This window comes from Triticum aestivum, chromosome 6A, assembly GCF_018294505.1.
Source record: "Triticum aestivum cultivar Chinese Spring chromosome 6A, IWGSC CS RefSeq v2.1, whole genome shotgun sequence".
Lineage (NCBI taxonomy): Eukaryota > Viridiplantae > Streptophyta > Magnoliopsida > Poales > Poaceae > Triticum > Triticum aestivum.
This window is the reverse complement of record NC_057809.1, coordinates 102312878-102339008: the sequence shown is the minus strand read 5'-3', so window position 1 is coordinate 102339008 and position 26131 is coordinate 102312878. Positions and strand designations below refer to the sequence as shown.

The 26131-nt window shown below is 44.1% G+C and overlaps 1 protein-coding gene across 1 annotated transcript; it reads right to left on the bottom strand.

The window, feature by feature from the left end:
* Nucleotides 1-10759: 10759 nt before the first annotated feature.
* Nucleotides 10760-14219, bottom strand: LOC123132311 (protein EARLY HEADING DATE 2). Its single transcript, XM_044552100.1, has 3 exons — nt 13649-14219; nt 13065-13497; nt 10760-12065 (listed from the first exon to the last, which is right to left on the bottom strand). The coding sequence occupies exons 1-3, from the start codon at nt 13863-13865 to the stop codon at nt 11459-11461; spliced, it is 1257 nt and encodes a 418-aa protein (XP_044408035.1). The 5' UTR covers nt 13866-14219; the 3' UTR covers nt 10760-11458.
* Between the last annotated feature and the right edge of the window lie 11912 nt (nt 14220-26131).

Sequence of the window (26131 nt, the reverse complement as noted above, 5' to 3'; positions counted from 1 at the left end):
GCAAGATACATATGGATCTGAATGTTGCAGAGCCGTTGACTAAGCCTCTTCCACAAGCAAAACATGATCAGCACCAAGGCTCCATGGGTGTTAGAATCATTACTATGTAATCTAGATTATTGACTCTAGTGCAAGTGGGAGACTGAATGAAATATGCCCTAGAGGCAATAATAAAGTTATTATTTATTTCCTTATATCATGATAAATGTTTATTATTCATGCTAGAATTGTATTAACCGGAAACATAATACATGTGTGAATACATAGACAAACAAAGTGTCACTAGTATGCCTCTACTTGACTAGCTCGTTGATCAAAGATGGTTATGTTTCCTAGCCATAGACATGAGTTGTCATTTGATTAACGGGATCACATCATTAGGAGAATGATGTGATTGACTTGACCCATCCGTTAGCTTAGCACTTGATCGTTTAGTATGTTGCTATTGCTTTCTTCATGACTTATACATGTTCCTATGACTATGAGATTATGCAACTCCCGTTTACCGGAGGAACACTTTGTGTGCTACCAAACGTCACGGTGTAACTGGGTGATTATAAAGGTGCTCTACAGGTTGAGTTGGTGTATTTCAAGATTAGGATTTGTCACTCCGATTGTTGGAGAGGTATCTCTGGGCCCACTCGGTAATGCACATCACTATAAGCCTTGCAAGCATTGTAACTAATGAGTTAGTTGCGGGATGATGTATTAAGGAACGAGTAAAGAGACTTGCCGATAACGAGATTGAACTAGGTATTGAGATATCGACGATCGAATCTCGGGCAAGTAACATACCGATGACAAAGGGAACAACGTATGTTGTTATGCGGTTTGACCGATAAAGATCTTCGTAGAATATGCATGAGCCAATATGAGCATCCAGGTTCCGCTATTGGTTATTGACCGGAGACGTGTCTCGGTCATGTCTACATAGTTCTCGAACCCGTAGGGTCCTCACGCTTAAAGTTCGGTGATGATCAGTATTATGAGTTTTTGTGTTTTGATGTACCGAAGGTAGTTTGGAGTCCTGGATATGATCACAGACATGACGAGGAGTCTCGAAATGGTCGAGACGTAAAGATCGATATATTGGACGACTATATTCGGACACCGGAAGTGTTCCAAGTGGTTTCGGATAAAAACCGGAGTACCGGGGGGTTACCGGAACCCCCCGGGGAGTTAATTGGGCCTCCTGGGCCTTAGTGGGAGAATAGGAGGGGCGGCCAGGGCAGTCGTGCACCCCCTCCCCCTCTAGTTCGAATTGGACAAGGAGGGGGGCGGCGCCCCCCTTTTCCTTCTCCTCCTCTCTCCCTTCCTTCCCTCTCCTACTCCAACAAGAAAAAGGAGGAGTCCTACTCCCGGTGGGAGTAGGACTCCCTCCCTGGTGCGCCCACCTCCTGGCCGGCCGCCTCCCCCCTTGCTCCTTTATATACGGGGGCAGGGGGCACCCTAGGACACACAAGTTGATCTATTGATCTATTCCAGCCGTGTGCGGTGCCCCCTCCACCATATTCCACCTTGGTTATATCGTAGCGGTGCTTAGGCGAAGCCCTGCGTCGGTAGCAACATCATCACCATCACCATGCCGTCGTGCTGACGAAACTCTCCCGTGAAGCTTTGCTGGATCGGAGCTCGCGGGACGTCATCGAGTTGAACGTGTGCAGAACTCGGAGGTGCCGTGTGTTCGGTACTTGGATCGGTCGGATCGTGAAGACGTACAACTACATCAACCGCGTTGTGCTAACGCTTTCGCTTTCGGTCTACGAGGGTACGTGGACACACTCTCCCCTCTCGTTGCTATGCATCACCATGATCCTGCGTGTGCGTAGGATTTTTTTTGAAATTACTATGTTCCCCAACACAGTGGAAAGCGGATCGACGAAAGAAAAGCTTCAGCGCAGTCCTACCTGGCGCGCCAAATGGCGGATTACGGGTTCCGGCAAAACCCTTGAGGTTCGAACACTGGGGTGTGCATGAAGACCTCTCTCCCCCTAGCTCACACTCTCGCAACGATCTCAAAGCCTAGCTCGCCGAACCCGAGGAACAAGGGAAACAAGAGTTTATACTGGTTTGGGCCACCGTTGTGGTGTAATACCCTACTCCATTATGGTGTGGTGGTTTGCCTTGTAGGCTGGGGATGAAAAAGTACAAGGGAATAACAGCCTCCTGAGGAGATGTGTTATTGAGCTCGATGAGCTTGTGCGTGTGTGGATGGTCTGGTTCCTCTCCAGATCCCCCCTCCATGGTGGTGGCTGGTCCTAATTATAGAGGCTCGGGTCCTCTTCCCAAATATTAGGCGGGAAGGGATCCCACAACGGCCAGTTCGAAGGAGGACAACTAGTACAAGTTATCCTGACAAAAGGTGGTCTTCGCCTGCCAAAGGCTTTGGTGATGACGCCGTTGTGGGCTCTGTGATGACCTCCGTCCTGCCGTCCTGCTAGTCTTGGTATCGTTGCATAGATATGGAAATCTTTGCCTGATGCCTCGGGACTCCTCGCCTGTGCTTGCCTCTTTAGCACCAAAGAGGCAACTGGTACTCTGCGCCCGCCTGGCCTTGGTCATCATGGCTCACATCACAGAAACGTCACGAGGTGCCCCTCGCCTTGATCTCTCCGCTCCTCGCGAGCCAGCCTAGTGAGGCCGCCCCTGAGGAGGTCTTGTGTCGTTCGCCTCGCGAGGCTTGGCCCCTCGCGAGGGTCTTGAGTGTTTGCTGATGAAGATGGGCCATACCAGGCCGCTGGTGGAGCCATGCACTGGGCCGCAGGCAGGCAAGTCTTGGTACCCCTGTTCCCAGAACGCCGACACTAGCTTACATATTTTGTTTATTTTTCTTCTTCCATACATGCTCTTCAGTTGATTCGTGCTCTAACTTGACATCGCTCGACCATCTGCAACCTAAGATCTGATGATGCCACGAGCAATTGCAATAGCATGGCTTCTGACGTCGTCGGGACAATTCTCGCAAGTGCGCCGACGAGTAGTTCAGGCATGACCTTTTTCTTCATCAACCATGTATGGTGTGTGATTGATAAATCTTAAAATTCAGCTTGTGTTTGATTGATGAAACAATACATATTATCGTGATGAGTTGCTATGTGATTTGATGCTATTTTTAACCGATGTTGTGTTGAGCCAGTTAGTTGTAATAAATTATTGATAATTTTTGACATGTTGAGAAGTGTTGCTAGTGGAGCAAGTGAACATACTTTAAGTGGGGATGAATCAACCCCCCTAGTCGAATGCTTCCATGTGGGGTAGGATGAAGGCAAGCCGGGTTTTGATCCACTAGGCAGTGGGGAGATTAGTGAGGCCAACCTGGGCCACTGCCCCCAACCCAGAAGATTTTCCCTGATAGAACCCCCTTTGTAGTTTGGAGACCGAGTAGGTCAGCTGTGTGGGAGACATTGTACTGTATTACAAACGATTGTGTAAAATTTTATCAATAAAGTGGCTGTAGTTTAGTGGTGAGAATTCCACGTTGTGGCCGTGGAGACCTGGGCTCGAATCCCAGCCGCCACATTTTCAATTTTCTTTTTTCCTGTATCACATAAATTTCCCTCGTATCCTTACCCATCCAATTTGAGCTTACCCGCTAGCCGGTACAAATTTTTTTCATACCCATCACCCAACAGGGTAAATGGGTACCCGCGGGTAAAAATATCTGTGTTTAAATAACATTAATTTGAGCATCACCTAATTATAAACAACAACATACAATCATATTTTATAAACAACAACACATAATAACATCAATATACATACTTATAACAAGAAAACATTTTGTAAAATCGACACTTTCTTGTAAACAACGATACATCAAAATATCAACTTAAATAATAGCATAGAATCATAAAATTTAAGTTGACAAACTCACGACAAAGTGTAGAGATAATTTGTCCATATTTGTTAGATTTTATAAAGGCACATAGGTATGGGGGTACGGGTTATGTAATATTTTGTCTCATACCCTTATCCTAATACGGTTTTACCCACAGGGTACATGCATAATGGATACCCATTGCCATCCCTACATGCGATTCATATAATCTGATATAAATTTGTGTGTATCGACACATGTGCACTTATTGTATATGGAGTCTCCTTTCGTTGTTCAGAACTTGTCGTTTCAATTCCGGTGATGATCAAATCATGGTGTTGGTGCCGTTGCAAATGACTCTCACTTTCGCATGAGTAATATATATTGAATGGTAGCTGATACTACAGATTCCAGCACACTTTATGATCAAATAAGAAAGACCGTGTTTTTCTTTGTTCATGGCACTATTGGGCTAGATATATATCTCCATGTTGACAAGCTTGTGAGAAAAAGGAAAATATTCACTTAAGCTAGCATGGATATCGTGTTCTGTTTTTTATTTTCATACATGCTCTTTGGTTGATTCATGCTCTAACCCGACATCGCTTGGTCATCTGCGATGTAAGATCTGATGATGGCATGAGCAATTGCAATAGCATGTCTTTTGCTGTTGTTGGGACAGTTCTTGCAAGTGCATGCGCCGATGAATAATTGAGGATGACTTTTTTGTTCATCAACCAAGTTTGGTGTGTAATTTATGAATTTTAAAATTCAGCTCGTGTTCACTTGATTAAACGATACATATCATCGTTATGAGTTACTATGGGATCTGCTGGCATTTTTAACTGTTGTTGTGTTGAGCCGGCCAGTTGCCTCAAGACCGAGTAGGAAACCTGTGTGGGAGACATTGTACAATATTATGAACGTTTTGTGTAAAATTTTATCAATCAAAGCTGATGTAGTTGATTGTTGCAAACCTTTGGCACAAATCATTGTTTTTATCATTTAACGAGATTCATATAATCTGATATTAATTTGTGGGTGTATCGGCACATTTGTGTTTCTTTTATACATGGTCTCCTTGTGCTATTCAGAACTTGTCGTTTCACTTCCCGTGATGATCAAATTAGGTTGTTGGCGCCGTTGCAAGTGACTCTCACTTCCGCATCCGCAATATAGGTTGAACGGTAGCTGATACTACATATTCTAGTACACTTTATGATCAAATAAGAAAGACCATGATTTTTGGTGTTCATGGCACGATTATGCCAGATAGATATCTCTATGCTGATAAGCTTGTGAGAAAAAGGGAAATACTCACTTAAGCTAGCTTGCATATTTTGTTCTGATTCTTTTCATATATGATCTTCAGTTGATTCATGCTTTAACTTGACATCGCTCGTTCATCTGCAACGTAAGATTTTATGATGCCATGAGAAATTGCAATAGCATGTCTAGTGATGTCGTTGCGATAGTTCTCGCAAGTGTACCAATCAGTAATTGAAGCACTGCCTTTTTTGTTGAGCAACCAAGTCTGATGTGTGATTGATGAATCTTTTAATTCAGTTTTGTGTGTTCGCTTAATGAAACAATACATATCATTTTTAACTACTGTTGTGTTGAGCCGGTTAGTTTTAATAAATTACTGTTAATGGTTGACATGTTGAGAAGTGCTGCTAGTGGGAGGAGCAACCAAATAGAGTTTAAGTGGGGAGGGATCAACCCCCCTAGTCGAATGATTCCATGTGGGGTGGGGAGGAGACAAGGGGTTTACCCAAACCTTGTAGGGATTAGATCCACTAGGCAGTGGCGGAGCTTAGTGAGAGCCAACCTCGGCCACCGCCCCCGCAGCCCAGAAGATTTTCTCTGATAGTCACTTAGCAGTTGGCCTTGTCTAAAAAAACACTTAGCAGTTGGCCCATATAAGCATTGAAATTGGCCCAAACCTTGTACTCCATCCCCCCAACCCACTGGGCCTCCAATATTTTGGCCCAAGCTCCGCAATTGCCATTAGGGGATTTGATCCCTGTAACCAAACATAGCCTTAAACGCTTGTGTTCTATGTATGAAAAAACACACACTATTGCTCTCATGTAGAAGACATGCCATCTAATGCCATGTCTATTTAGTGTAAGTGCCCAACTGTTCTCTGAATCTATGAACAACAAAAGTGAAGAACCTTCATGATAACGTCGAGGCTGTAAAGGTAAAGTTGAGTAAGGAAGATGTGATAGAAATCTCAGCTGTTGTCCCTGCTGGCGAGGTGGCTGGGTTGAGGGTCATGGGAATCCTGGAGCCTTATTCTTGGAGGATTGCGAACACTCTACCTAAAAAGTAGCCATTTTACATCATCACTTGCAAATCCAAGAGCATCTCAACTGGCGGCGCTAGCTGACGAAGCTTGCGATGTCAATAGCTCGAAACTGTACATGTATGTAGACATATATACACCTAAACCATAGCTTAGGGTTAGCTTGCTAAGCACATCAGCTTACCGCGTTATGCTGTATTTGTTTCAAGCTTTCTGGTTACATACATTCAAGGGGGGAAATGTGAAAGAAACAAGCTCGTCCATACTCAAGAATAGGGAAGCAATGCCATTGGTTTTCTGTGGGGAACTTTCTGATGTATCAATTGGTACACATGAAAAAAAAGAGTCGACTTCTAGTTAAACTCTTTTCTGCTGCACATTTTATTCCTGCGTCATATGAGGAGTGAAATTATGTTTGCTGGGTATCATTCATTGAAAGATGGTACTGCTGTAACAGTTCCACGCATGACTGAATGTCTGAATGAGTTTACTGATAGAGCCCACATACAAGTTCGTGTAGTTACACCAAAGTAGCTAGGATAGGTATATTCAACCTCACTAGTGCCACTTAAAAAAAGCATTTTACTGCATGTGCTACTTTAGGCTCCTCAGGTTTCTACTTTTTACCATGCACCCCATGTTGCCGCACAACTTGTGCTACCTCGTTACTTTTCATTCACTGTTCATCTGTTGCTACTTCGTTACTTTTCATTCACTGTTCATCTGTTGCAACTTTGTTACTTTTCATTTACTGTTCATCTGTTGATATATATCCCCAGGTTTCTAATTCATATCTGCCACGATATCTTTTACAGGTTAACCTGTGCTGATCTGCAACCACTGAACTTTACAGGCATGCAAGCAACGTAGAACGACAAATTGCAATGGACAAGTAGGGCTGCACCGGCGCCCATGGTGTCCCTTTCAGGAGGAACCTTGGGGGTAGCTGACTAATTGCTAATGGATCTCGAGGCTTGCAGTTGCTCATGCACACGGACTTCGAGCATCATCGGGGATCGTGCTCGGCGTCCGGGCCGGCGATGATGCACTGGGGATGTGTGCCCTCCTCCCACATGTGGGAGGGAGCCTCTGGATTCCTGGACCACCTCCCCAAATCCTGATGTTGCTGCTGAAATCCCTGGACCAAAACCTTGATGCAGTTGAAAGCAAGGCGTGCGCCATTCATGCAATAATCAACCAGTCCATGATTATTTAATGATTATTTGGTTGGCTGTGTTTATGCTGTTCTCTGATCAAACTATGAATCTGCAATGCAATGGCTCTGAAACATGGTATAGTACCACGTACATGCTGAGGAAAGCTGTTGTTTATGTAGTATCATATCATCATTGTTGCCAGGAGCTAACTCTTGGACTCTTCTGAGGTAGGTAGATGTACTTCATCCAGATTCTTTTTCTTTGCTGCAAGGCACATTCTATAAAGAATTCATTATATAATAAGACTACAGGCCAGTTCAGGTATGTTGATGACAAACTTTGATTGTATCCTGGCCAGACCAGCTTATCAGAATCAGCAGCAGAAAGCAAGTGTCAGGGAAGCAAAAGCCTTTTGTTAATGCTGCCTGGATTGCAAAAGCCAGGGAGGGGAATAAAGAAAGAATGGAAAGCAAAAGAGGAGAAAAGCCATGCAGTGATCTTTTGAGAGGGCAATTGGCATGTATACTGGGGTTTGCTCCTGCTAATTCCCATAGGGCTTTTCATGGAAAGCCTGGCTAGGTATATGCAGAGTCCCTTTGCGTGCATGCTTGCCGTGGGATATAATCCCTAGGTTTATTCCCAAGCAAGTCCAACTTTATATCCTTTATCCACCACAACTCACCGAGAATATTCCACCATTAGGCTTTTCATCTTTTGCATGCCTACTGCCACCTCTTTTGCCAAAAGCATTTGGTTGGGATCCATTCCAAACGTTGGCTGCAGGCTCTCTAGTTACTAGTATGTCAACCATACGTATGTAAATATAGCTAGTTGTAAAGGTCTAAACACCCGGTAAACATCCTATACCGATGTGTGAGATTAAAGACACCTGCAGGTTGATGATGATTTTTTCTTCATAAATCAAGATAGAAAAGAAAGGATCCAGATTCCCCCCCCCCCCCCCCCCCACTTGATTATTACATTGCATGCGGACTGATCAAGAGAGAAAAACATCTGCCTCTTATCAAGAAATACTTTTCCCGGACTTTGACATTGTCTACTAATTGCATTGGGATTAAAAAAGAGAAGATGCGATGAGGGCGACAGGGCCAGTGTGGGACACATGGAGATGATGCTTGTCAACGCACGGCAGCAAAGAAGCTCCCCGGGCCCTTTTCCCTCTTCCTCATCTTTCTCAAACTACGCGCTCGATCAATTCTAGGGATTGCACGCACATGCATATCGCCGGCCAGCCAGCCATGGTCCCAGGGATCAGGCTCGGACTCCCATATGCATGAGCTAGCATGACACTATCAGATTTCAGATGCATGATGATCATCATTGTGCATGCATGCATGCAAGCAGATGTAGATGCGGCGAATACATGCATGCACTCTTCTTATCACATCTAACCAGAGTGCTCCCACCCGGACCCGTCCTCTCCCCTCCCTTGTTGGCTATGTGTCCAACGTGTCTAGAAACACTAGAACTACAATTGGATTTGGTGTCGGAATATGACACTTGTAATTCAGACATAGTATATATTCCTCTGTAAAAAATATAAGAGTGCTTAGATGACTGAAGTAGTTATTGAATTCATGCTCCAGCCAACTCATCCAAAAGTCCAAACTGATGAAAGAAGATGGGCAGTATATTTCAACAGTAGTGACTAAACGCTCTTATATTTCTTTACGGAGGGGCACAGCTGGAAATCGAACCAGCGATCTCCCGTACCAAACGTACTACACTAACCACACCGACAAGGTAAATTTGTTGCTCAATTGTTCTTTAGAAAAGGAGGATGACCCCCGGCCTCTGCATCTGGGAGATGCATACGGCCACTTTATTGATTATGCTCGAGGACCTTACAAAGTATTACAAAGAATATACCTGAATCCACCATCTTGGCAACATATGCCGCTACTCCTATCCATATGATAAAGGGATGCTAGCTGGGCCACTACCCAAACCACTCACCTAAACCTAACATCAAAAGCCGAAAGCCCCAGCCGAGCCACATACCGGGTCTGGGGCACAATCCGGTCAGACGCACTTGTGTGTCGTCGCAGCCATCTTTCACAGGTCCGTCTTCAGATTATATTGAGGCTTCTATCTTGTCTGGCCACTCTGCCATCGACGTCACCATGACGCCAGACAGCTACCTCCTCCTGCGCGAGTCCATCTCCGCGCATCGGACGCCGAGCCTCCACAGCGCCAATGCTGCCGATCTCCGCCGCCATCAATGTGTGAGATGAAGTACCGCTCCACCACGGCAGGTACAAGGTAAGGAAGGGTGAGGTCCCCATCGGAGACACGGCCAGACGGGCCGCCACCAGGAACCAGACAAGCTCGCCATACACGCCCAGCAAGCATTGTTGTTCTTTATCAACCCTAAAAGCGCTAGTGGAATTAAATGAGCTGCAATCTGTGTGGCCCATTTTCCACAAGTTAGTTTTTTCTTTATTAGAAATTACAAAAATATTCAAGTATTATATAAAGTGTTCATGCTACTAGGAAATGTATTTCTAGTTTTAAAATGTGTTCCTGCTATTAGGAAATGTATTTCTAGTATTGAAACGTGTTCATGCTATTAGGAAATGTATTTCTAGTTTCAAGAAATGTTCGCATGTTTCAATAAAGTTTATGTGTTTGTCAAAAGATATATTTTTGAATAAAGATAACCTTAAGAATATGTGTGGAAAAATAATTAGTAGCCTAGTGCGCCCCCAGGATTATAGATCCTCAAATGAACAGTTTTAAAATCATACATACATTTTTATAATTAAAGAATTATTTTATTTACATGATTGTCTAAATGATACTAAAATATTTTTAAAAATTACACTAACATGTTTTAAAATTATACATACACTAATCTGTGCCGGCACCGATGCCAACACGCCGCCGCGCCCTGGGCCATCATAAACATACTGGCTAGGAAGGACTGACCCGTGCCGATACACCTAAGGGAGGAGAAGCAAGTGCCCCGCCAACATCGGCGCCGACACGGATTCGCCCGGCCGCGCCTTCTGGCAACTGCGAGGGAGGAGGAGGGTTCGACATCGGCGGCTAGGAATCCCTTCCCGTCGCATGTGGGTGGCGGCTAGGAATGGGGAGGGGGTTTCAAGGGATCGTTCAAATGGACTGGAATTTGAAACTCTGTTGTAATAAATACACGAAATGGAATCTTCCATCAAACTGCATACTAAATTATTGTTGTCTCATGCGTGTTGGATACCCAAAAAGTTACTGGTGAATAAATTCCTAACATGCAAAATAACATCAAAAAATTATGACCATCTTTGTCATTTTTCGATAAAAGGATGTGTTTATTACTTTATAATAATGTAGCATCAAGCGGATACAAAGAATGATGATCGGCACAAGGCCTCTACATAGATAAGATACACACAATGAAATACCAACGGCCTGAAAACTGAAATGCTGAGAAACTGAAGGAGGTGGTGTATCTATCCGAAAATTATGCCAACATTGAAGGAGGTGGTGTATCTATCCGAAAATTATGCCAACATTGAAGGAGGTGGTGTATCTATCCGAAAATTATGCTGTCATCCATGTTGGATAAAAACCTCCAACATATGCGTGCTAAACGTAGCTAGCTAGTACATGCATCCAACATGAAGAAATTAGCACAACGTACGGGTCATACATGAAGGTGTCATCCATCGACATTTGGCCAGGCATCTCTCACCGAGAAAAAAAAGTATGAAAACATAGGTTGGATCGATCAACGCATAGTCCAGATAGGATCGACGTACCCTAATTACCAACAATGACAGGGAAATTAAGCATCTAATTAACATAAATTCAAGCATGAAACAACCATGGACATAAAAAAGGTGTTCGTGTGGCTATCCCAGAAGAACAGGCTGTGGACGATAGATAAGCTGGCGAGGTGTCAATTACCACACCCTTCGATTCGCCTGCTTTTTTGTGTGTGTCAGAAACCGGTGGAACCGGGCGATCACATGTGATCTGCCGTAACAGTACTTTGCATGTTCCATTTCTAATTCTCAATGCAAAAGACGCACATAACTTGTGTTCTTGAAAAAACAATCATGGACAAGAGCTAAGGTAGCGAGCACACACAAAGCTAGTTTTTGGCTTTCAAGTCTTCGGTGGTCATCTTGTTGATGAGATGCTGGCGAGTCCCTAGAAGTTGTGGCTCCACGGCTCGTTCACCGGCGGCAGCCGGCCGAGGTACTGCCTGGTCAGGTCGGTGGCGCAGCAGGCGGCGGTGGGGCCGATGGAGCGTCCCTGGTACGCGGCGGCGCACAGTGGCACCGACATCTGCAGCTCCTCGACCTCCCCGGCGTTGTCGACGCCTAGGAAGTCCCTGGTGAGGTGTCGGCCACCGGCGTGCATAGTCACCGAGCCTTCTGGAGTAAGTCTGAAGCTGACCGTGTCGGTGCTGACGGTCGAACTGCTGCCGGTAGTCATAGGCAGGTCATCAAGGTATGTCAGGGGCTGGAACGGAGGGAGCACCTGGTGGTGTTGGTGGTGAGGCTCTTGGGAGAGAAACATGAGGGGGTTAGGGTTTTGAGCGTGAGGGGGGCTTGAGAAAGGGAGAAAGAGTGGTGAGCTGTTGCTTGGCATGAGCATATTGTTGATGTCGTTGCTGCTGCTGCCGCTGTTGTTGTTGCCGTTGTTGTTGCAGGTGGTGGTAGTGGGGATGATGTTGTTTGCAGCTGCGATGAGCCTTGCACTCTCCTCGGCTAGGGCGTCGCAGAAGGCCCTGTGGGTCAGCAGGCTGTCCTTCCTGCATGCATGCATGGGGGCGCACGTTATCACATATAGGTTGGCTCTAGGTTGACATGAAATAATCAGCGAGTAGTTCAATTTGTTGGCTAACACTCGTATATATGCATGCATGTAAAATTAAAGGTGTATTCAATTATTTCTTTGGTAACACACTCGTATTTAACTTTGTTGAAGAAAAGTTCCTGCCATGAGAGAGAGGGAGAGTTATGATGGAAGTCAAGGATTCGCATTCGCATGCAGGTGATAGCTGGAGATGTAAATTCCATGATGATTCCTGCAGCCAGCCTGCAGGTTTGTGTGTTCATACAGTATTTGTGCATCTTCTTCGACAGTTTTTCTAACAGGTCCCCACCATGCATGTACCATTTACGTACAGTGCTTGCTTGAATCTGCACCTTCAACCCCCCTTGCTAATGCAGGGAGTGTGTGCCAAGAAGTGGAAGCATGAAAACGATCCTACTGCAGGGACTGGCTACCTACCAAGTGTTTCATCAATGCCTCTTGGTTACTAGTACATGCATACCATGCATATATAGGCAAGCTTTGGACAGGGCCTCGTGCTTTGCACAGCCAAAATTAAGTGCTTGCTGCAGGATGGTGATATTTTTGACCAGGACATATTCGATCGGTGTTTTCAAGAGAAATGGGAATTCGAAAATTCCAGGTTCAGCATGTAATCATGTAGTATGAGTATTAACACATCAATTGAAAAGGGAAGCCCTACGTCTACGTGACATGCAGCGATCGATGAACTAATTGATTATGAAATTATTTTGAATTAATTCCAAATGTATACGTGTCTACCGCATGCTGTGAATCCCCTCGTATCATCTATCCTGATGAAATCACCGACTATCGTACTGTCGGTTGCCGGCCAGGTACATAGTACCATGAGAATTCAGATAAAAGTTCAGAGATCCTAACGAACGAACGAACAGAGATGCAAAGGGCAGCTGTGACGAGAGGATCCAGCAGCTTGAGATACATGCGCACGTACCTGGAGAAGAGGATGCCGCAGTCGCAGCGGTACTCGCGGGTGCCGCAGTTCTTGACGTGCGCCTTCCAGTCCGAGTGCACGGCGTAGCGCTTGGCGCACCGCTCGCACTTCCACCGCTTCTCGCCGTGCTTCCGGGAGAAGTGCTTCTTGATGCCCGTGAGGTCGCCCAGCGCCCTGGCCGGGTCGTGGTGGACGCAGGTGGGCTCGGGGCAGACGTACACGCGCTTGCGCGGCGCGCCGGAGCCGGAGCCGTCCCCGCCGGGCCTGGGCAGCAGCACGGTGCGCTGCCGGAGCTTCCACGGCAGGTTGTGGCCGCGGCGGTGCAGCTGCAGGTTCTGGTCCCGCTGGAAGCCCTTGTTGCAGATCTCGCACACGAAGCGGTTCGTCGCCACCAGCGTCCGCGGCGACAGCGCGATCACCTCCGCGCCAGGGTCTGCCGTACGTGCGTTCCAACAGAGAAGAGAAACCACAAGAACAAATTAATTCCCTAACCAGCTTGCTTGATGAGAGAGATTACCACCTGCAGCTTCAGGATTTCAGGGACCTAGCAGCTGATGATCTAGGTCTAGGGTAACTTTTCATACCTGGGTTGCCGGGCTGGCTCCTCTTCCTCTTGGCTCTGGCGGGCTCCTCCAGCAGCATCGGCAGCGGAGGCCTGGGTAGCAGCGTCGGCGTCGGCGTCGCCGCCGGCGCGAAGAGAGGGCTGAGCAGGACATGGCTGCTGAAGCCGAAGTCTCCAACTCCACCATGGGAGCTGGATCCGGTGGCCTCGCGGTCAGAAGAGAGATCACAGAGCATCATGTTCACTCTCTCTCTCTGGTCTCTTTCTCTTTCGTCTCCCCTTCTCCCCCTCTTTCTAGGTGGATTGGATACGTGGTCTCGAGGCTACCACTGATGAGATACTGCTAGCTCAGCTTCTGCGCAGACTGCGTGTGATGGCAGAAGACGGTGGTGGTACTGGACTACTGCTAGTGGGGTGAATACGACGAGGGGGAGGAGCGCTAGGAGGACAGGAGAAGCGATCCGGTTGCAGGAAAAGGCGTCAGAGAGGAGGATGTGACGGAGGAGGGAGGGGTGAGGGTGAGCCGGTGAGGCGTTGCCTTCTGCAGGCTACTGTTGCCGCAGCCAGCCGGAATAAGAAGGGCGTGGCGCAGGCGAAAGCTAGCAAGGTGCAGTGCAGTGCCCGTCCCCCCTCTCGACTAAAAAGCGTCCCCCCTCTCGACTAAAAAGCTAGCCAGGCATGGTTTCCTGTAGCTCAGACTACACGGTACCTCTTCTTTGCCATCCATTTATGCATCAAGATCCGTACAAACACATTTGTCTTTTTTGTTTCTCTCAAACGACACAACATATGAACTTCAAATTTTGCAGAACAACAATACATTCTAACTACAATATAGGAAAAAACTTTCAGATTTTTTCATGCATTTTAAATACTTGAAATAATATTTTTATTCAAAGAAAATCTCATTTTGTATATTTATATCAGACCAAAAAATCTGAAAGTTTTTTCACACATTGATGTTCTAATGTTTGTTCGGTCTGCAAAGTTTGAAGTTTATATGTTGTTTCATTTTCAAGAAACAAAAAAGAGAAATCTTCTTGTTGTTAGTTAGTTGGAGAGTACGGATCTCAAAGCAAGGCTGGAGGGTTGAGGATAAGAGGTTCCATGTAGCCTGAGCTACAAAGAAACTTTGTGATAGTGGAAGCATGCACATCACAAACACATCACCAGGTTAAACATGTGGTGAAAACAAGAGTAAAAAAATCTAATTACACTTATGAACCAGATATTTGTCTCATCATGCATGTTTGATTTTATGTAAGAAGCAGATTCATTTTCTGATAGAAAATGAATAGAAGATGATACAACGTCAAAGTACACGACCCGTACATCGACACGTCGATCCACCCTACATATGGTTTATAGTTTTTCTCTTATCCTACTTACCGAAGCTTTCTTTGCTGTTTATCAGTGAACAAACGTTGCGCTTCTTCAGTACTACTAGTACTTTTCTCTATTTTTCAGTACTACTCCCTCCGAAAACCACGAGAAGTAATTTGGAACGGAGGGAGTAGTATTGAAGATTACCACATGCGTATTCAGTGACACAGATATCATAATGTTGCTAATGGATGTAGTGAAAAACATAAACAAATATGGTAATATTGCTAATTTATGCGGTGAATTCGGGGGGAGAGGTGTTTTAGCTCTCAGGAGCATTTGCTCCCACGTAAACAGTAATCAAGAAAAATTGTAAATGTTTTAAAAAATTCTGATATTTTTGTGGATGTTCATGTTAGTGCCGCAAGCATCCTTGACAATTTTCATGCGAATTGGAGCAGCCGCATTTCATCTATGAAAATAATAAATTCGGGGTGACATCTGGTGTTCAATTATTATTATTTTTCCCACATGCCAAAATGTTTAACCTTTTTCCCTAAAAAATTCTAGGCAGCATTTGAATGTGACTATGAACACATAGAGTTTCTGTTGGGATTTTTCTGGCATTTCAAAAAAAAAATTTACATGCAGGAGCACGTGCACCTGGGAGCCAAATTGGATTTCGGGTGAATTCGTTCTATTAGTGTTGCTTTAAATCTGCAGGAATGAGGGTTAGTGTAGTGGTTGGATCTTTGAGAACGTGGTTGACAATAACTTTCATGTCGATCGGTCTGGTTTATGGTTTTTCCTCTTATGTAATTATGCTACTTACATTGTCAAGCTTTCTTGTTTGTTTCTTAACCAGATTTAGTTGATTGGTGGCAACATGACTGGCTATCTGAGGTGTTCACACTGGAGCTTGGACCAAGTTGTCACCTCTGGGTCGAGAATAGAGGCTGAAGACTTGACCGTTGTAAGAACTCCCTCCATTCCATAATGCAGTGCTTCCTCTATTCACGTGCTTCAACTTTGACCGTAAGTTTAACTATCAAGACCGGTTGCGGTGGGGGCAAAAGTTATATCAGTGAATTCGTATTCGAAAGAAGGTTTTAATTATGTAATTTTTTCTCCCGCCGCAGTCGGTCTCGTTTGTTAAATTTATGGTCAAAGTTCAACCTCGGAAAGCGCGGGCGCATTATATTTTGGAATGGAGGGAGTACTAACCCTGCCTCTCTTCACTTGCTCAAGTCTTGTCGGTCGAAAATTGGTCTAATATATGAGAACACTCAATTTCTTCGACGCAGGTGTCACTTGACGGGGGACCTAAATTTTTCGTAACTCTGAAGAAGATAGTCCACGGCAAGATTCAGTTGTCATGTGCTGGTGTGTGTTAGAAGGGAGAGAGGATTGGTGGAATAGTTGATGTATTGCTTGAGCCTCGTGAGCATATATATAGGAGTACAATGACTAACTTGAAGTACAAGACAAGCCGGAACATATCCTAGTCTATCTCGTATTTCCTAACTAAACATAATACTCAACATCCCCCGCAGTCACAATGATAGCGACGCAGACTGCGAGACTGGAGAAGCATCCGAAGGGAAGCCGACGGACATCCCTCCTACAGTCGTAACGGTCGATGCATCGCGGAGTCTTGGCTGAAGTGGAAACCGACGAGGTTGCTCAAGCAAGGCGGTAGCCCTTTGTGCCGTTTGTCGATGTAGCCGAGAGCATGGGTGGTGTAGCCATAGTCGAGGTAGCCGTGCGAAGAACGCCGTGATCGGTGTCGAGTCGGGGGTCACCGGTGTCGAGGTAGTCGCCGTGGAGCTGCAGAAGAAGAGTAGCGGCGACGGCGACCTAAGGAGGCGGCGGCGGCTAGAGAAGGAGCGCAGCGGCGGTGCTCGAAGTAGGCTATAATGAACCTGACAGCGCGACAAAGACCAGCGCGGACGGTGGTGTTCTCGTGTCTAGGAAGGCGGCGCGATGCATACCATATAGAAGTCGACGCGCGAGGACGGCGGAGTGGACCGTGTGCCGTGACTCTACGGCCCAAAGGGGCGACACAACGGCGGTGCACGGGTCAGGACGGCAGCGGGGAAGACCTCAGGGCGGTTGCAGGGACCGTGTGCCACGCTCGCTACGGCCCGACAGGGCGACGCAGCGGCAGCACGAGGGTCGGTGCAGCCTCGGGGACGGCCTAGAGTGGACGGCCTCGGTGCGGCGGTTGACCACGGGCCGCGGCAATACGGCCCGAAGGGGCGACACAGCGGCAGCGTGCGAGGTAGTGCAACCATGGGAATGGCCTCAGGGCGGCGGCGGAGATCACGTGCCGCGGCACTACGGCCCGATGGGGCGACGCAGCGGCGGCGCGGATCGGTGCAGCCACGTGGAGAACCATTGGGCGGCGGCGCTGCGGCCCGACGGACGATGCAGCGACAGCCTGTTGCTCAATCGACGGAGGGGTGCGCTGAACTCGGGGACAGGGCGGTGATGGCCGGCGTAGATTGCTACCTCCTGAGCACTGCGTTGGTTTTCCCCCGAAGAGGAAGGGATGATGCAGCAAAGTAGTGTAAGTATTTCCCTCAGTTTTTGAGAACCAAGATATCAATCGAGTAGGAGGCTACGCGTGAGTCCCTCGTACCTGCATAAAACAAATAAATCCTCGCAACCAACGCGGTAAGGGGTTGTCAATCCCTATACTGCCACTTACGAGAGTGAGATCTGATAGATATGATAAGATAATATTTTTTGGTATTTTTATGATAAAGATGCAAAGTAAAATAAAAGCAAAGTAAAAAAGCAAGGGAAATAGCTAAGTATTGGAAGATTAATATGATGAAGATAGACCCGGGGGCCATAGGTTTCACTAGTGGCTTCTCTCAAGAGCATAAGTATTCTACGGTGGGTGAACGAATTACTGTTGAGCAATTGACAGAATTGAGCATACTTATAAGAATATCTAGGTATGATCATGTATATAGGCATCACGTCCGAGACAAGTAGACCGACTCCTGCCTGCATCTACTACTATTACTCCACTCATCGACCGCTATCCAGCATGCATCTAGAGTATTAAGTTAATGAAAACAGAGTAATGCCTTAAGCAAGATGACATGATGTAGAGGGATAAACTCATGCAATATGATGAAAACCCCATCTTATTATCCTCGATGACAACAATACAATACGTGCCTTGCTGCCCCTACTGTCACTGGGAAAGGACACAGCAAGATTGAACCCAAAGCTAAGCACTTCTCCCATTGCAAGAAAGATCAATCTAGTAGGCCAAACCAAACTGATAATTCAAAGAGACTTGCAAAGATAACCAATCATACATAAAAGACTTCAGAGAAGATTCAAATATTATTCATAGTTAGACTTGACCATAAACCCACAATTCATTGGTCTCAACAAACACACCGCAAAAAGAAGATTACATCGAATAGATCTCCACAAGAGAGGAGGAGAACATTGTATTGAGATCCAAAAAGAGAGAAGAAGCCATCTAGCTAATAACTATGGACCCGTAGGTCTGAGGTGAACTACTCACACTTCATCGAAGGCGCTATGGTGATGATGTAGAAGCCCTCCGTGATCGATGCCCCCTCCGGCGAAGCTCCGAAACAGGCCCCAAGATGGGATCTCATGACTACAGAAAGTTACGGCGGTGGAATTAGGGTTTTGGCTCCGTATCTAATCGTTTGGGGGTACGTAGGTATATATAGAAGGAAGGAGTACGTCGTTGGAGCAACAGGGGGCCCATGAGGGTGGAGGGCGCGCCTGGGGGGGGGGGGGGGGGTAGGCGCGCCCCCTACCTCGTGGCCTCCTCTTTTGTGTCTTGACGTAGGGTCCAAGTCTCCTAGGTCTTGTTCGTTGAGAAAATCACGTTCCCGAAGGTTTCATTCCGTTTGGACTCCGTTTGATATTCCTTTTCTTCGAAACCCTAAAATAGGCAAAAAAAAAAGCAATTCTGGGCTGGGCCTCCGGTTAATAGGTTAGTCCCAAAAATAATATAAAAATGGATAATAAAGCCAAATAATGTCCAAAACAGTAGATAATATAGCATGGAGCAATCAAAAATTATAGATACATTGGAGACGTATCAAGCATCCCCAAGCTTAATTCCTGCTCGTCCTCGAGTAGGTAAATGATAAAAACAGAATTTTTGATGCAGAGTGCTACTTGGCATAATTTTAGTGTAATTCTTCTTAATTGTGGTATAAATATTCAGATCTGAAAGATTCAAGATAAAAGTTTAATATTGACATAAAAATAATAATACTTCAAGCATACTAACAAAGCAATCATGTCTTCTCAAAATAACATGGCCAAAGAAAGTTATCCTTACAAAATCATATAGTCTGGCTATGCTCCATCTTCACCACACAAAATATTTAAATCATGCACAACCTCGATGACAAGCCAAGCAATTGTTTCATACTTTTTATGTTCTCAAACTTTTTCAATCTTCACGTAATACATGAGCATGAGCCATGGATATAGCACTATAAGTGGAATAGAATGGTGGTTGTGGAGAAGACAAAAAGGGAGAAGATAGTCTCACATCAACTAGGCATATCAACGGGCTATGGAGATGCCCATCAATAGATATCAATGTGAGTGAGTAGGGATTGACATGCAACGGATGCACTAGAGCTATAAGTATATGAAAGCTCAACAAAAAAAACTAAGTGGGTGTGCATCCAACTTGCTTCCTCATGAAGACCTAGGGCATTTTGAGGAAGCCCATCATTAGAATATGCAAGCCAAGTTCTATAATGAAAAATCCCCACTAGTATATGAAACTGATAACATAGGAGACTCTCTATCATGAATATCATGGTGCTACTTTGAAGCACAAGTGTGGTAAAAGGATAGTAACATTGTCCCTTCTCTCTTTTTCTCTCATTTTTTTCTTTTTTTATTTGGGCCTTTTCTCTTTTTTATGGCCTTTTTTCGTCCGGAGTCTCATCCCGACTTGTGGGGGAATCATAGTCTCCATCATCCTTTCCTCACTAGGACAATGCTCTAATAATGATGATCATCACACTTTTATTTTCCTACAACTCAACAATTACAACTCGATACTTAGAACAAATTATGACTCTATATGAATGCCTCCGGCGGTGTACCGGGATATGCAATGAATCAAGAGTGACACTATGAAAGAATTATGAATGACGGCTTTGCCACAAATACGATGTCAACTACATGATCATGCTAAGCAATATGACAATGATGGAGTGTGTCATAATAAACGGAACGGTGGAAAGTTGCATGGCAATATATCTCGGAATGGCTATGGAAATGCCATAATAGGTAGGTATGATGACTGTTTTGAGGAAGGTATATAGTGGGTGTATGATACCGGCGAAAGGTGCGCGGTATTAGAGAGGCTAGCAAAGGTGGAAGGGTGAGAAAAATGTATATAATCCATGGACTCAACATTAGTCATAAAAAACTCATATACTTATTGCAAAAATCTACAAGTTATCAAAGCAAAGTATTACGCGCATGCTCCTAGGAGGATAGGTTGGTAGGAAAAGACCATCGCTCGTCCCCGACCGCCACTCATAAGAAAGACAATAAAAAAAATCATGCTCCGACTTCATCACATAACGGTTCACCATACGTGCATGCTACGGGAATCACAAACTTTAACACAAGTATTTCTCAAATTCATAACTACTCAACTAGCATAACTCTAATATCACCCTCTTCATATCTCAAAACAATTATCAAGCATCAAACTTCTCATAACATTCAACACACTCATAAGAAAGTTCTTTTACTATTCTTGAATTCCAAGCATATTAGGATTATTTAAGCAAATTACCATGCTATTTAAGACTCTCAAAATAATCTAAGTGAATCATGAGAGACCAATAGTTTCTATAAAACAAATCCACCACCGTGCTCTAAAAGATATAGGTGAAGTACTAGTGCAAAACTATATAACTCAAATGATATAAGTGAAGCACATAGAGTATTCTAACAAATTCCAAATCATGTATGGCTCTCTCAAAAGGTGTGTACAGCAAGGATGATTGTGGTAAACTAAAAAGCAAAGACTCAAATCATACAAGACGCTCCAAGAAAAACACATATCATGTGGTGAATAAAAATATAGCTCCAAGTAAAGTTACCGATAGAAGTAGACGAAAAGAGGGGATGCCTGCCGGGGCATCCCCAAGCTTTGTATTTTAGGTGTCCTTATATTATCTTGGGGGTGCCATGGGCATCCCCAAGCTTAGTCTCTTGCCACTCCTTGTTCCATAATCCATCAAATCTTTATCCAAAACTTGAAAACTTCACAACACAAAACTTAAAGTAGAAAATCTCGTGAGCTCCGTTAGCGAAAGAAAACAAAAGACCACTTCAAGGTACTATAATGAACTCATTCTTTATTTATATTGGTGTTAAACCTATTGTATTCCAACTTCTCTATGGTTTATAAACTATTTTACTAGCCATAGATTCATCAAAATAAGCAAACAACACACGAAAAACAGAATTTGTCAAAAACAAAATAGTCTGTAGTAATCTGTAGCTAGCGCAAGATCTGGAACCCAAAAATTCTAAAATAAATTCCTGGACGTGAGGAATTTATCTATTAATCATCTGCAAAAGATTAACTAAATATCACTTTTCAAATAAAAATGGCAGCAGTTCTCGTGAGCACTAAAGTTTCTGTTTTTTACAGCAAGATTAACAAGACTTCCCCAAGTCTTCCCAACGGTTCTACTTGGCACAAACACTAATTAAACACAAAAAACATAACCTAGACAGAGGCTAGATAAATTATTTATTACTAAACAGGATCAAAAGGCAAGTAATAAAAATAAAATTGGGTTGCATTCCAACAAGCGCTATCGTTTAACGCCCCTAGCTGGGCATAAGAAGCAAGGATATATCTAGGTATTGCCATCTTTGGTAGACAATCCATAAGTGAATCTCATAATACATTCATAAGGTAATTTAATTTTATTTCTAGGAAAGTGTTCCATGCCTTTCCTTAACGGAAATTGAAACCTAATATGTCATTCCTTCATATCAATAGTTGCACCAATCGTTCTAAGGAAAGGTCTACCAAGAATAATAGGACACGAAGGATTGCAGTCTATGTCAAGAACAATAAAATCTACGGGCACATAATTCCTATTTGCAATAATAAGACCATCATTAATTCTTCCCATTGGTTTCTTAATAGTGGAATCCGCGAGGTGCAAGTTTAGAGAGCAATCATCAAAATCACGGAAACCTAACAAATCGCACAAAGTTTTTGGAATCGTGGAAACACTAGCACCCAAATCACACAAAGCATAGCATTCATGATATTTTATTTTAATTTTAATAGTTGGTTCCCACTCATCATAAAGTTTTCTAGGGATAGAAACTTCCAATTCAAGTTTTTCTTCATAAGATTACATCAAGGCATCAACGATATGTTTAGTGAACACTTTATTTTGACTATAAGCATGAGGAGAATTTAGCATAGATTGCAACAAGGAAATAAAATCAATCAAAGAGCAATTTTCATAATTAAATTCCTTGAAATCGAAAATAGTGGGTTTAGCAACATCTAGGGTTTTAATTTCTTCGATCCCACTTTCATCAAATTTGGCATCAAGATCTAAAAACTCCAAATTTTTGGTACGCCTTCTAGGTAAAGGTGGATCATATTCAGTCCCATCATTATTAAGATTCGTATTGCAAAACAAAGATTTAATAGGGGACACATCAATAACTTTTAGATCTTCATCTTTATTTTCATAGGGACTAGAGGAACACGCTCTTATAAAGGCATCTTTTTTAGCACGCATCCTAGTGGTTCTTTCTTTGCACTCATCAATGGAAATTCTCATGGCTTTGAGAGACTCACTGATATCATGCTTAGGTGGAATAGATCTAAGTTTCAAAGAATCAACATCAAGAGAAATTCTATCAACGTTCCTAGCCAACTCATCAATCTTAAGCAATTTTTCTTCAATCATTGAAATTCTTTTGCGAAGTGATAAATTCTTTAATATTAGATTCAAAATCAGAGGGAATCTTATTATAATTTCCATAATAATTGTTATAGGAATTACCATAATTATTAGAGGGATTACTAGGATAAGGCCTAGGATTAAAAGTTCCTCTATACGCGTTGTTACCAAAATTGTTCCTACCAACAAAATTCACATCAATAGATTCATTATTAGTCTCAATAAAACTAGACAATGGCATATCATTAGGATCAGAAGAAACACTTTTACTAGCAGATAATTTCATAAGTTCATCCATCTTTCCACTCAAGACAATGGCATGCACCTTTTTATTAGTGGATCTTTCAGTATGCCATTGAGAATAATTAACAATAATATTATCTAGGAGTTTAGTAGCTTCTCCTAAAGTGATTTCCATAAAAGTGCCTCCCGCGGCCGAATCTAAAAGATTTCTAGAAGCAAAATTCAATCCGGCATAAAAATTTTGTATAATCATCCACAAATTCAAACCATGAGTAGGGCAATTACGTATCATTAATTTCATCCTCTCCCAAGCTTGTGCAACATGTTCATGATCAAGTTGCTTAAAATTCATAATATCGTTTCTAAGGGAGATGATCTTAGCGGGAGGAAAATACTTAGAGATAAAAGCATCTTTGCACTTATTCCATGAATCAATACTATTCTTAGGCAAAGACGAAAACCAAGCTTTAGCACGATCTCTAAGTGAAAAAGGAAATAGCTTCAATTTAACAATATCATTATCCACATATTTCTTCTTTTGCATATCACACAAATCAACGAAGCTATTTAGATGGATAGCGGCATCTTTACTAGGAAGGCCGGAAAACGGATCTTTCATGACAAGATTCAGCATAGCAGTATTAATTTCACAAGATTCAGCATCTATGAGAGGAGCAATCGGAGTGCTAATAAAATCATTGTTGTTGGTATTGGTAAAGTCACACAATTTACTATTATCGTGAGCCATCGAGACAAGCAAGCAAACTAACACACAAGCAAACAAAAAGCAAGCGGGCAAAAAGAGGCAAATAGAGAAAGAGAGGGAGGATAGAGAGAGAGAGGGCGAATAAAACGACAAGGGTGAAGTGGGGGAGAGGAAAAACGAGAGGCAAATGGAAAATAATGTAATGCAGGAGATAGGGATTGTGATGGGTACTTGGTATATTGACTTTTGCGTAGACTCCCCGGCAATGGCACGAGAAATCCTTCTTGCTACCTCTTGAGCACTGTGTTGGTTTTCCCAGAAGAGGAAGGGATGATGCAGCAAAGTAGCGTAAGTATTTCCCTCAATTTTTGAGAACCAAGGTATCAATCCAGTAGGAGGCTACAAGCGAGTCCCTCGTATCTCCACAAAACAAATAAATCCTCGCAACCAACGCGGTAAGGGGTTGTCAATCCCTACACGGCCACTTACGAGAGTGAGATCTGATAGATATGATAAGATAATATTTTTTGGTATTTTTATGATAAAGATGCAAAGTAAAATAAAAGTAAAGTAAAAAAGCAAGGGAAATAACTAAGTATTGGAAGATTAATATGATGAAGATAGACCCGGGGGCCATAGGTTTCACTAGTGGCTTCTCTCAAGAGCATAAGTATTCTACGGTGGGTGAACGAATTACTGTTGAGCAATTCACAGAATTGAGCATAGTTATAAGAATATCTAGGTATGATCATGTATACAGGCATCACGTCCGAGACAAGTAGACCGACTCCCGCCTGCATCTACTACTATTACTCCACTCATCGACCGCTATCCAGCATGCATCTAGAGTATTAAGTTAATGAAAACAGAGTAACGCCTTAAGCAAGATGACATGATGTAGAGGGATAAACTCATGCAATATGATGAAAACCCCATCTTGTTATCCTCGATGGCAACAATATAATATGTGCCTTGCTGCCCCTACTGTCACTGGGAAAGAACACCGCAAGATTGAACCCAAAGCTAAGCATTTCTCCCATTGCAAGAAAGATCAATCTAGTAGGCCAAACCAAACTGATAATTCGAAGAGACTTGCAAAGATAACCAATCATACATAAAAGAATTCAAAGAAGATTCAAATATTATTCATAGATAGACTTGATCATAAACCCACAATTCATCGGTCTCAACAAACACACCGCTAAAAGAAGATTACATCAAATAGATCTCTAGAAAAGAGGGGGAGAACATTGTATTGAGATCCAAAAAGAGAGAAGAAGCCATCTAGCTAATAACTATGGACCCGTAGGTCTGAGGTGAACTACTCACACTTCATCGGAGGGGCTATGGTGATGATGTAGAAGCCCTCCGTGATCGATGCCCCCTCCGACGGAGCTCCGGAACAGGCCCCAAGATGGGATCTCATGGATACAGAAAGTTACGGCGGTGGAATTAGGGTTTTGGCTCCGTATCAGATCGTTTGGGGGTACGTAGGTATATATAGGAGGAAGGAGTACATCGGTGGAGCAACAGGGGGCCCATGAGGGTGGAGGGCGCGCCTGGGAGGGGAGGCGCGCCCCCCTACCTCGTGGCCTCCTCTTTTGTGTCTTGACGTAGGGTCCAAGTCTCCTGGGTCTTGTTCGTTGAGAAAATCACGGTCCCGAAGGTTTCATTCCGTTTGGACTCCGTTTGATATTCCTTTTCTTCGAAACCCTAAAATAGGCAAAAACAACAATTCTGGGCTGGACCTACGGTTAATAGGTTAGTCCCAAAAATAATATAAAAGTGGATAATAAAGCCCAATAATGTCGAAAATAGTAGATAATATAGCATGGAGCAATCAAAAATTATAGATACGTTGGAGACGTATCATAGATCGACGAGCGGGCCGACGCACGGACGACGGCCGTGAGGGGCTGCCGGGTCTGGGCGACGGGCGAGGAGACGCGCGGACTACGGCCGTTAGGGGCCGCCTGTCGCGCGAGGTCGTCGGGTTAGTGAATAGGCCAACCGGTCGCGCCGGTGTCGGAGTAGAGGTGCACGGGGGTCGACGGCGGCGGCAGGCGACGCAAACCGATCAAGTATAGATCGAAAAACCAAAAAGAAAAAACGTCGATCAAAACAACCGGTGAGAGAGCGAAAAAACCCGGAGCAAGGACTCGGGAAAAAGACTCTAGGGCAGCTAGTCAACACGATTGGCGGACGAACCCTAGGTACGGGGCACGGCTCCCGACGACGGTCATGG